The 12,355-nt window shown below is 37.3% G+C and overlaps 2 protein-coding genes across 2 annotated transcripts; both read right to left on the bottom strand.

Moving 5' to 3' along the window:
• Positions 1 to 1,703: 1,703 nt before the first annotated feature.
• On the bottom strand, positions 1,704 to 4,041 carry LOC149026714 (7-deoxyloganetin glucosyltransferase-like). The gene is made up of 2 exons (XM_089155565.1): positions 3,139 to 4,041; positions 1,704 to 2,942 (listed from the first exon to the last, which is right to left on the bottom strand). Exons 1-2 carry the CDS (start codon positions 3,668 to 3,670, stop codon positions 2,002 to 2,004), a joined length of 1,473 nt encoding a protein of 490 aa, XP_089011691.1. The 5' UTR covers positions 3,671 to 4,041; the 3' UTR covers positions 1,704 to 2,001.
• A 5,888-nt stretch (positions 4,042 to 9,929) lies between these two features.
• Positions 9,930 to 11,862, bottom strand: LOC149026713 (7-deoxyloganetin glucosyltransferase-like). The gene is made up of 2 exons (XM_089155554.1): positions 11,137 to 11,862; positions 9,930 to 11,017 (listed from the first exon to the last, which is right to left on the bottom strand). The coding sequence occupies exons 1-2, from the start codon at positions 11,651 to 11,653 to the stop codon at positions 10,065 to 10,067; spliced, it is 1,470 nt and encodes a 489-aa protein (XP_089011680.1). The 5' UTR covers positions 11,654 to 11,862; the 3' UTR covers positions 9,930 to 10,064.
• Positions 11,863 to 12,355: the final 493 nt, after the last annotated feature.

Below are 12,355 nucleotides of genomic sequence, written 5' to 3'. Positions count from 1 at the left end.
CTTTCTCTCATTTTTTTTTTTTTTTTTTTTTGGTTTCCAGGGAAAATATTTTTCCATTGCCGATTAAAAGTACCTTGAGAAGAATGAAAGAATGAGGGTTTTTTTCCTGTGACCTCTTTTTTTGTCTTTAAAACAAAAAAAAAAAAAAAAAAAAATTTATAAAAAATCTTTGGCTGTATTAACCTTATCATTTAATCAGGGCCACCCAAACGCCGCAGGACGGACAAAGTGGGCGCCAAAAAATTTAAAAGGAAATTTATCAACCAACCTCCTATTACTAAGCCATTAGTTAGGAAAACATCTCCCATCACCTGCACAAGTGATTATGAGAAAACAAAATAAATACAAGGCTATTGAGTTTTTATTTATAATTAGTTTCAGTAGTCATCTATTAATTTTTTTTACTTACACCCAAAATTTTCACGAATAGACCTACTCGTTTTTTAAGGGTCGATATCCAACACTCCAGATCAATCAAAATCTTAGGTTATAACACACCTGGCGGGTTCTAAATTTATTCTTCCTCTTTTTTGATAAGCAAGTCGAAATTCTTGATTGGAAGTTGCTGGTCCTCAATGTTTTGGATCATTTGGTTTCCTCTTCCCTTTTATTTGTCTCTTTTCTTTTAGTTGAATCTTTGTGTTATTCGTGTTCTTCTATCGACGGTTTGTGAAAGAAGTTTATTCCGAATATTCATTCTCATCACTTCACATTTCTTTAATTCTTGATTCAATTCCTATTTAGTTCAATAGAAATGATCTAGTTTTAGTAAGATTTACAAATTCATGAATTCTTCTATGTTTCCCTTTCAAATTTTCTCTTTTCTTGTTCTTCCTTTCGGTTTATCTGCGGCGATTACAGATCTTGAGGTGAGAAATTTTTTTCTTAGGGTTCAGAACAGGCACCAACGAGACCAACCAAGTTTGGCATAGCGTTGGAGGCGTGAAATCCTTCCCAGAAAGGGTTGCGGGTTGAACCACGCACTAATGGGGCGCCGCCCTCCCGGAGAAAAGAAATATTTGGATTCGGTTATTGAAGTCTTTTTGCAATTCGAGAGCATTTTGAGCATCGGGTATGTGAGGACCTCATTTTGTAAATTAGTAAACTTTAAACCCTTCAAGTACGGGGAGGAGAGGATGATCGAACAAGAAGAAGAGTGATTGGAGGGCAACATGGTGATTTTAAAGGTTTAAGGGAAATTAGATATTAGGCCTTTAGATTCACCTATTAAGCAAGGGTAAAATAGTAAATTAACTTAAGAAGATTTGGATGAAAATCTTTTTGAGATACCATGAATGTTTCATTTAGTTTGGTTCTCTTTAAAAATTTAAGTAATGATTAATTTCTACTGATGTGAATGGGTGTATGGTGGTTGTATTTAAATGGTTCTTGTTGTGCATAATAGCATAGAATGTTTTTCCATGTCAAGCATGACTAGTTGTTACTAATTATCTCAATCAACAAAAACTGTTGTGGTAGTTGAACTGGGATTTGCAGGTGCAGCTTTGGATAGTATCTGGTTGGCCGCTTCTAACTTATCCTTTTACCTTTCATTGGATCCTTCGAAATTTCAAATCCAGCTTTTAAGACACGAATTCATTGTTTGGAAAGCAAATTAACTACACAAAAAGATCAGGGACCATCTTCTGAAAGGTCCAAACAAGAGCATATGCTCCAGCTGATCACATGAAATTGGGACCATTCTCTCTCTATATCATCTATCAACAGCATCGGTAGGAATGGTTCAGAACTCTATCTCAGGAAGTTGGCACCTTCTCATTTTCCATTTTAAAGATTTTTTAGAGAATGTGTTGGGAGTAGTCTTTTTTATTCAGATTACATGGAATCTAATTAATATTAGTGGCAGGAGTGTCGTAAATGTAATAGAGTGAAAACTTAAGACACTTGGTTGATGTGGGCTTTGCAAAACACAGAGAATACAAAAATAATTGCCTAAGCATACATGTTGGAATCATAATAGATTAATAGGTGACACCCATTTCAGGTTAATGAGGGATTTGGGAGAAGCATTTGGTTTATCATGTTGTGAAAATGGATGTTAGAAGACCCTCCTGGAGCAACTGCTTCCTCTGCTTTCTTCTTCCATTCCATGGCTTTAACCCTCATCTCTTTTCCCCTTTCTCCCATCATCATTTCTCTCACAAGCCTCTCAATGTCTTCCCTCTTCACATTATTATTGATCTCATCGCCAATCCCCCAGTGAACACACGAATACCGACAGTTTGTTTGCTGGTCCCCATGGAAGGGCCAACACAACAAGGGCACTCCACTAGATATGCTCTCGACTGTAGAGTTCCAACCACAGTGTGTTAAGAAACCACCCACGGCTGGGTGATTTAGCACTTCCTCTTGTGGACACCAACTTGCCAAAATGCCTCTGTCTTTTGTTTGACTCACAAACTCTGGAGGCAACTCAATCAAATCTCCTCTCACCAAATCGGGTCTTATGATCCACAAAAAGCTTTGCTCGCTATTAGCAAGCCCCCATGCAAATTCCTCTTGTTGCTGATGCGACATGACAGTGATGCTCCCAAAGTTCACGTAAACCACTGATGCAGGTTCTTTGGTATTGAGCCAATTGAGACACTCAATTTCTTCTTTCCACAAATTGCATTGAATTGACATCAAATCGTCTTCTCCGACATGGTTCAATAGTAATTGTAGAGGACCAATGCTGTAGACGCAAGGCAACATTGTAGAGAGTGCATTCAAAGCGTCATGCTCTAAGTCGTCAAAGGTGTTTAAAATGACTGCATTAGCTTTTGGAGTCATGGCCACTTCTGTCGTGCAAAAAGATAACAAAAAATCGTTTGGATCCGTAGTTCTAATGAAAGTAGGAATGTCTTTCAAACGGATATCTTTCATTCCAGGAATCCAATCAATAGCAGTATCTAAAAACCCATTTGTAAAGCAGGCCTCATCTGTCACAGTACACAAGAGAGTTAACACAATAAGGATGTCTTCTTCATCTTTTCTGCTTATGAAACCAATGGAGATCCGTATCTCACTTTTGAAAATTCAAACACCAATAAACATGAACATTCAAAAATAATTTAAATAAGATGATGCATTTATTGTGGTCAACCAACCAGTTAGGCATTTTTTTTTTGGCCATACCTTTGAAAGGTGTAAAACCTCTTTCCACGAGATGAGGATAGTGCATGAAACCCAAGAAAGCACAGGCACTTACTGGCCAGAAAAGTACTGTAGGTGCTCCAATTTTCTCTGCAGCTTCAAGGGTGAAGCTCATAAGACCATCAGAGACTATGCAAGTGATCGAAGGGATATCTGGTTTGTTGTTTAGTTCGGAGAGAAGGTTGCTGAAAGGGACTAAGCAAGTGGTACTCGTAGAGCGTAAGACGGCAACGGCGTCTTGGGTGGCGTTTGCATCAGATGGTGGGAGGCCGTCCGGAATAGTCTCGAATTTGAAAGAAGGTAAGCCCTTGACTGAATCTGGACCTCTAGACCTGAGCAGGCGTTTGTGATTGAATTCAGTGTTGACAAAGGTGATATGAAAACCTTTCAGGTAGAGAAGCTTTGCTAACTTTAGCATAGCATTTATGTGGCTCTGAGCTGGAGCTGGTATGCAAACTGCGTGAGGTTTCTTCCCTTCTACTCCAGCGGTAACCATTTGCTTCCCTTCCGCCATAGAAGATAGAAGCCAGCTCTCTCTCTCGTTGATTCAATTGTAGAAGTTGGGGGCCGGGTTTTAAAGAAACACCGAACCTAACACACTAGTTATCCACCATGGAATGTATAGAATATACTTTTCATAATAATGCCGAACGATTCAAAATAGGATCGAACGATGTCAATGGAAACAATCACGTTATTATAATGGAAATTGAAATGGGTGCACAAATCGTGGAGACAATAGGGTACAGAGATCAGAGATATTTTATGATTTGGGTGACTTTGCTGGATTATTTGGCTGCCAATTCTAGCTTACTTTCTTCTCTTTTTTAGTGGGTCCTCGTTATCAGTGCCAGCTTTTAAGATGAAATTCCGTATTTAATACAACTCTTGCAGTCTAGTCATGTGATGGTTTTCATATTTGAAGCAAAGATCGCAGATTAAGGGGGTAAAAAAACCTAAAATGGTCTTAAATTAATATAACCAACAAGGTTGGTGTTGAAGAATCAGAGGTTAAATATTAAAATTTGTTGCTCTCTAGACTCTTGTTGCAGGCATTTAGTGGGCTCTCGTAAATTCAAGAAAATGTCAGGATTTTGGAGCACAAAACTACAAGTTAATGAAATTAAATGAGGTCATATCATGAAATGTTTGATTCTTATCATTTTTGTATATACTGAGAGTGTTTACCAGTTTGAATGGCATTCTGGCGAAGAAGCCAGAAGACCCAATCGATTCTATATATGATTATATGACCATTTTTTCATTCTCTGGTTATTGAGTATTCTCCCACTCATAATCTTAATAATATTAGCATTTTTCAGAGTGTCTTCTACCTACTTGAAATTTTTGAAAAGATGAATTAGTGGTCACCTCTTGAAATGTCTAAACAAGAGCGTATGCTCCTGCTAATTAATATTCCCATTCCCATCCCAGTATATTAGAAGCTTTTAATCTAAAAAAAAAAAAAACATTTTTTAGGGTTTTTCAATTCTTTCTTTGATTTTTCTGTTTTGAAGTTATTCCAAAGATCATGTGGTTATGGAGAGGCCTTCAAGTCAGCTACTACACTCCCTCTTTATCTACATTAATTGTGAAGAAGATGAAGAGAAGAGCCCTCTAACCTTGTTTTCTTGTCTTGGACTCTTTCAAGATCAAGCCCTTTCTTCTTCTACTTCCTTTAAGGCTCCTTTATCATTTTGCAAATTTAGTGGATAGACCAAGAAACCAACAGTTCCAGTTCTAGAAAAAAAGTTAGCTTTTGATTAATAAGTAAAATTTTAATAACTTTTTGGATATGAATTCTGAGTTAGTTTTTGACAAAGTACGGGGAAGGTGGGAGCAATGATGGCGGGCAGGGAAGGGGTATGTAGTGGTTTTCAGCAAGGTGCAAAAGAAGATGGATGATAGGTAAGAAATGAAACATAAGGATAATTTAGTACATTGATAATAGGAGGTTATTTTGATTATTTCATTTTAAGACTTAACTGAAAGTGTGTGTTAGTTGTGTGCTACTTGTAATATTGAATTAGATTGTATGTAATATATAACTTACTTAAGGAAGTCAACAAGAATTTTAGCCTAACTTATGGAAATTACATGTAAAAATTTTTCTTTTATAATTTAAAATTAAAATATTCAAAGTGAAGAAAGACTGATCAATAAATAAATTTAAAAAAAAATAAATTACATACAAGTGGGTGATACCTTTCTTCACCATTGGCCCATTGCTTTATAGTGTAGATTCTTTAAAATTAACAATTATCACCGCGATAGTTGAACTTGGGATTTGAGCTTGCCTTTTATATGTCACTTGAGCTGGGTTTGACTTTAGTTAATGCACAGCACCAATGATGGAGATCGAAATCTCAGCAGGTGCTGCATATTTAATATCAAGCATTCAAGTCTGCCCAGTTGTGCCCAGGCTGGGCACTTCTAAGTCCTAACTCTTGCTTTTCTCTATCACTGCACCCTTCTGCCCATCAATTCTACCTTTCAATATGAATTTCATAATTCACTTTCCTGCTTCGACAGCCAGAAAAGATCAGTCAACCATCGCTTTGAAACGTTTGAACTAGAGCATATGCTCGGCTGATCACATGAAGTAATTGGCCTTTTTTGCGTATCCATCAACATGAGATAAATTAATAGCCAGGAATGGTGGAAAAACCATGAATCATGTCTTCTAAAACTATTTGACGAATACCAGAATTTTTTTGCGTATTACACTGGAAATATCAAACAACAAAAACCAGCAAAGATGAAGGCTTTGCAAGAAGCACATAGAAAAAACAGATAGAAATAATTACTTAAGCATACATATTGGAATCGCATATAGGTTACTCAAAATGGACACTGGAAGACCTATCGGGTGCAATTACCTCTTCTGCTTTCTTCTTCCATTTCATCGTGATGCATCCTAAAACTGTTTAGCCCTCGGATTCCTTAGTGCTTGCGTTAGACGTGGGCCAACTCTAAGGTCAGAAAGTCACCTCCAAAGATTAAGTTTGCAATGAATCACCACAAAGTTCTATGTGTCCTAAAACCTCCCAACACTTGGAGAATTTTTTAGAAAATTCCTAAAGTAGAGGCTTGGGCTATGTTTGACTAAGACTTCCCAACACTTGGAGATTTTTTTTTTAAGTATTCAAGGTAAAGGAAGATTGATCAATAAATAAAATTTAAAAAAATAATAAATTATATACAAGTGGGTTATGCCTAGGGGTGTAAATGGATAACCGAAATCCGCTTCCAAATTCGCATCCACATCCGTTTAGGGGTATTCGAATCCGTCCCATTATTAATAGGATGCGAATATGGTATACCCTTTTCTTACCGATTATTATCTGTCCGATAAAAATATCCGATTAAGTTATTTATTTAGATTTATTATTCTTATTTTTATAAATTTTACCCACGATATATGACTTTTTTTTCTTCTAGATTTTCTACTAAAATAACTACCAAAGTTGCTAAATTCTTAAATTTCAAACCTAGCCCTCACAAATAAAAAGGTAATGATGTAATTAGGTAGTCGAAAACTTGTATTCAATCTATATTCATGCCCATATAGAAGAATCTACTTAAGTAAATAATTATCCGATTATCATCCGAATCCGACAGAATCCATCCAAATATATTAGAATGTGGATATGGATATACCACTATCCAATCCGAATCCGGTCTGTTTACACCCCTAATTTACACGTGCCTAGTGAACGTTTTTGCTGGTTACCAACCACTCAGTACCTGTACGTACAGTTCATATATCCACATGTAATTCGTGGTTCTTTAATGAAAGCATTATTACAGGCCCCCTGGTCTTATACTGATTTTAGCTTTTGACCAAAAGAGTGCTGGGGTTTCTGCTGAATCTCAAAAAGGCCAGGATTACCAGATCTGGCCATCTTCTACCCAGCGAGCGCTCAAAGAGGGCAAACAGGTCAATTCTCACGTAGTTAAAATCAGGGAAATTTATCAATTCGACCTCTTATTACTAACGCTATTAGTTTCACTTAGCTTTCATTTATTTATTTTTAGTATTATCATTACATCCAAAATTTTAAAATAGTACCGATGAATCATGTCTTCTAACACTATTTGAGGACTTATAATCACGAGAGGGCTACAACCTGAGGGAAATAAAAGGTGAAAAGGAAAGGATAAAATTTATGAGAGTAATTTAATTCTTCTACTCCTTTTCCCTCTTTTCTTTTTTTTTTTTTTTTTGGTAGAACTTTTCCCTCTTTTCCATTGTATACGAGTATATAAAGCAACAGTTCCAAGGATATTTGTGTTTTTTTTTGAAAAGTTTAACTGACACAATCACAATCACATTTAACTATGACTTCCTAACAGAAAATCTACGTGAAGAATTTGATAATTCAGTAAGTGGTGTTAAATTTAGAGGTAACTCAAATGGTGACCTTATAAGTTTCCCCAAGGTATTTGAAAGCGAACTCCTTGTAAATATCCCATTTCTCCTCTCTACCATTCCTGGTTTCATTTCTTACTCATCATCCATTTTCTGTGCCCAATTGATTATTGAACTTCATCTCCAACCCACTAAATTATTTAATATCATCAATCTTTACAACAGATCCAAGAAACAATTGGTTTAAATTGTCAAAATGGACACTGGAAAGCCCACTGGGTACGTGCAATTGTCTATTCTGTTTTCTTCTTCCATTACATCATGATGCATCGTAAAACTGTTTTGCCCTCGGATTCTTTAGTGCTTCCTTGCAAAACAAGGTTAGACGTAGGCTGACTCTATGGTCAAGAAGCCACTTTTAAAGGTTAAGTTAGCAATGGATCACCACAAAGCTCTATGCATCTTAAAACCTCCCAACACTTTGGGCTATGCTTGACTAAGACCTCTCAACACTTAAAGAAGTATTTTTAGAAAATTCCTTACTAGAGGCTTCAGCTATGTTTGGCTAAGACCTCCCAACGCTTAGAGAATCTTTTAGAAAATTTCGAAGTAGAGGCTTCGGCTATATGCCTGACTAAGACCTCCCAACGCTCAGAGAATTTTTTAGAAAATTCCTAGGTAGAGGCTTTGGCTATGCCCGACTAAGACCTCCCAACACTTTGAGAAATTTTCAGAAAATTCTTAACTATAGGCTTTGGCTATGTGCAAGGAACGAAGAACGAGTGTGGCTTGATGAGGAGTACCATTGTGCAGATGAAAACAATAAATGACGTTTGAAGAACTTTAGGACGTTTGGACTTCACTATTATCGATCGAAGGAATCGTGTTTGGAAAAATTCAGAAGAAGCCTCTATTGGACTCAGGTAATTCCTTTTATTTAATTATTTGGATTATCCTTACTTTTGATTATTATTGCGAGCATTTATTATCATTGATGGGTAAACCGTGGATTTTGTGTTTGTGAAACACACCCATGGGTTATTGGGTGGGACCGTACCGGCGGGTGGGGTGTGACAATGATCTACTGAGACCTTCTAACACTTAGAAAAACCAGTGTATTTTTCTAAAAAGGGCCTCGGTAACGTCCCGACTAAGACCTACAAGATACTTGAAAAAGTCAGTGTGTATTCTTCTACCAATAACGTTCGCAATCGATATCAAGAAAGACAAAACAAACAATCAGTTTTAGAATCCCAATCATTTGGTGTGGGGGTTTATGATAAGCAATAAAAAATCAACCAGACCGAACCACGGTCGGTTCAATTGTCTTGGTCAGGACCGGTTTAAAAATCAAGTTAAGAGGTATTATAAACATGAAGGAACTTGAATGGTTAGAGAAGGAGACGTGATTCCTTTAAATTCATAATAGACAATCGTGCCCAATATGAAAACAATAACCGACTTAGAGTATAAGGGTAAAACACTATGATCGGGCGGCTACAAAGGAAGATCATTAATTGATCCAAAAGTCAAAGATGGAAGGTAAACCCTATATAAATTATTTTGCTTTAACTCCTCTGACTTCTCTCTCACTATATTTCTTCCATTGTTTCTTTCTTTAATAATAATTGTTTGCAAGTTTTTTTTTTTTTTGAGTTTTATATCTAATATAATAAGAATTTATTTGGAAGTTGTGATATTGATTGTGCATCACATTTTCTATTTAGTTAAAAAAAAATTTGTGTCGGATTTACTTGGATTGGCACTAAGTCAGGGATATGAAAATCCTAGTTCAGGAGATTTAAAATGTTAATCACTTGCTGCATTGATCTCACAAAATTTGTATGATGAAACTCTCATCTAAACACTATTGTTGTGTTGGTTGGTCTTCATCATTCTCATTTAACTATTTTTCAGTTTACGTTTGTCACTCTGAAATTTTAGTGGGGTTTGGTTTATTGGATTGCGATTTTAATTATTAATGGTAGGAAGACTCACGTAATTGGGGTGGTCCCTTTAAGAGCGTTTGGTAATTTTCTTAAAAATGTTTTTGGCGTTCTTGTGTTATTTCGGAACCGAAAAATGAGTTAGAGACGTTTGTTAAAATGATTTATTCTTCTGTAATTTAAGAATGAACCGGTCAGAAAAGTAGTATGAAAAAAGCGTTTTGCAGGCCATCAAAAATGTGTTTTTACCAAATGATAGAAACGAAGGTGATAAAATTGGTCCTGATTAAAACTTTTGAATGAATTTATTAAACACCAATTTATTCTAATAATGTTTTAGAAATATTTTCAAAACGGTATTTCAAAGTAAAAACAATATTTTAGTACAAAAATATAAAAAAATGATTTTGTTTAAAAATTGGTCTCCTAGGACAGTGACATTACCGAATGCATAGTTTTTAATGTTAAACTGTCAATATCAAACAAACAGAAACAAATCTAAGAAAAATAAAATTCCCCGGAAAATCATTACCAAAATAAATTATATGCTATGCTTAATTGATTATAACTTCATCTCCAACCCGCTAAAATTATTGAATATTATCAATCTTTAGAGCGGATCCAAGAAACAACTGGTTTATCAAGTTGTCAAAATGGTCAGTGGAAGACCCACCGATAGCAACTGCCTCTTCTGCTTTCTTCTTCCATTCCATTGCTTTTGCTTTCATCTCCTTTCCTGCTTCTCCCACCATCATTTTCTTCACAAGCCTCTCAACATCTTCCCTCTTTACGTCGTTGTTAATCTCTTCACCGATTCCCCATTTAATACGTGAATACCAACAGTTAGTCTGCTGATCTCCGAAGAAAGGCCAACACAGTAATGGCACTCCACTAGAAATGCTCTCCAGTGTGGAGTTCCAACCACTGTGAGTCAAGAAACAAGCCACGGCTGGGTGGCTCAGCACTTCCTCTTGTTGGCACCAACTTACCAGAAGGCCTCTCTCTCTTGTTTGTGTCACGAACTCCACAGGCAACTCGGCCGAGTCACCAGCCACCAGATTTGGTCTTATGACCCACAAAAAGTTGTGTCTGCTATTAGCGAGTCCCCATGCGAACTCCATCAGTTGCTGAGGCGTTATAACTGTGATACTCCCGAAGTTCACATATACAACCGAACCGGGTTCTTTGGTGTTGAGCCAATCAAAACACTCCGGTTCTTCTCTCCATAGATTGGACTCAATCGACTTCAAACCGTCGTCTTGGATCTGGTTCAACCGCAGATGTAGAGGACCAATGCTGTAAACCGGAGGTAACATGACAGAGAGGGAATTCAAGGCTTCTTGCTCCAGGGCATCGAAGGTATTTAGAATGATAGCTGCTGCTCTTGGAGCTCTTGTCACTTCTTCCTTCAAGAAGTTAAGGAAGAAATCGTTTGAATCTGTAGTCCTAATGAAACTAGTAAAATCCTTTAAACGGATGCCTTCCAGTCCAGGAATCCAATCGATCTGGGTATCCAGATAACCATTTATCAAGCAATTCTCGTCTGTTACAAGACAAGATGAGTTGTCACAATTTAGCTGATCAGTTGGTTGCTAGAAAAAAGCAGAAAAGAATTAACAACCACCAAATCTAAAAAATCCATAAGTTTTGGAGTAGTAGTACCTTTGAGAGGTGTGAGGCCTCTTTCTATGAGATGGGGATAATGCATGAAGGCCAAGAAGGCACAGGCACTGGGAGGCCAGAACAGTACCTCTGGGACTCGAATTTCCTCTGCAGCTTCAAGGGTAAAACTCATGATGCCATCAGAGACTATGCAAGTGACGGAGGGGATGTTGGGTGTGGTGTTGAGTTCGGAGAGAAGTTTGCGGAAGGGAACCAAGCATGTGTTGTTTGTTGAGTGACAGAGGGCTGTCATGTCTTGGTTGACATCTATATCAGAAGGTGGGAGACCGTCGGGAATCGTATGGAACTGGAAATCAGGTAAGCCCTTGAGAGAATCAGGCCCTCTTGATTTGAGTAAGCGTTTATGATTGAATTCAGTGTTGACGAACGTGATGTGGAAACCTCTGTGGTGGAGAAGCTTTGCCACCTTAAGCATAGGGTTTATGTGGCCCTGGGCTGGGTATGGTATGCAAACCGCGTGATGAAGCTTCTTCTCTTCCACCCCAGCAGAAGCCATTAATTCTCTCTTCACCTGTAACAAGTCAAGACCTATCTCTCCCTCTCAAAGTCGTGGCTTCACTCCGAAAGGTCTCAGCTACCTGAATCAAGAAACGCAGCAGTTGGTCATGATAGAAAATAGCCTATACGTTGTGAGTTTTCTTCTTAATCACGCTGTGAGTTTCATCTGTCGTGCATGTATGGATCGATAGGCCAGTGAATTATGTCTTCAAGACCGACCGTTAAAATATAATCAACATAAGAGAGTATATTCCGAGCCTGCTGAGGATTCTGGTCCCACCATTTGTCTTTGATTCCAACACATTTTGGACATTATAGTCCGCATGGACCAGCTTCATTTTCATAATTTTATCATAATGAAAATCTAGTATGTGGGTGTGGGTGATTCTCTGCTTGGTACTGTTGCTGGCATTGATTTGATTGTGTCTATTCTTTTCTTTTTTTGGTAATGAATTGTGTCCATTCTTTTCTGAGAGAGCCATCTTTGTCCAGAAATCTGCAAATTAAGTCGTCGAACCTTAGAGTAAAACGAATAACACAGGGCTGAAGCTCTATTTGCAGCAAGATTTTATTTGCTTCTAGGAAAGCGAATGATCTGTGATGATGATTAAGATAACTACATAGGGAGTAAAAATGGTGAAGAGAGAGAAAAAGAAAGTGAAGAAAATAAAGAAAAAACATTTGCTGTTTTTTGGGACGA

This window comes from Hakea prostrata, chromosome 1 (assembly GCF_041222555.1).
Source record: "Hakea prostrata isolate BN-2017 chromosome 1, UWA_Hpros_2, whole genome shotgun sequence".
Taxonomy (NCBI): domain Eukaryota; kingdom Viridiplantae; phylum Streptophyta; class Magnoliopsida; order Proteales; family Proteaceae; genus Hakea; species Hakea prostrata.
This window is presented reverse-complemented; position numbering and strand designations above follow the sequence as displayed.

Bases quoted from the DNA above. Each gene is read 5' to 3' on its own strand.
- LOC149026714 (XM_089155565.1), bottom strand. From the start codon at position 3,670: ATGGCGGAAGGGAAGCAAATGGTTACCGCTGGAGTAGAAGGGAAGAAA. The intron at 2,943-3,138 runs GTATGGCCAAAA...GTACTGTGACAG, and splicing joins AGGTTTTACACCTTTCAAAG to ATGAGGCCTGCTTTACAAAT.
- LOC149026713 (XM_089155554.1), bottom strand. From the start codon at position 11,653: ATGGCTTCTGCTGGGGTGGAAGAGAAGAAGCTTCATCACGCGGTTTGC. The intron at 11,018-11,136 runs GTACTACTACTC...GTCTTGTAACAG, and splicing joins AGGCCTCACACCTCTCAAAG to ACGAGAATTGCTTGATAAAT.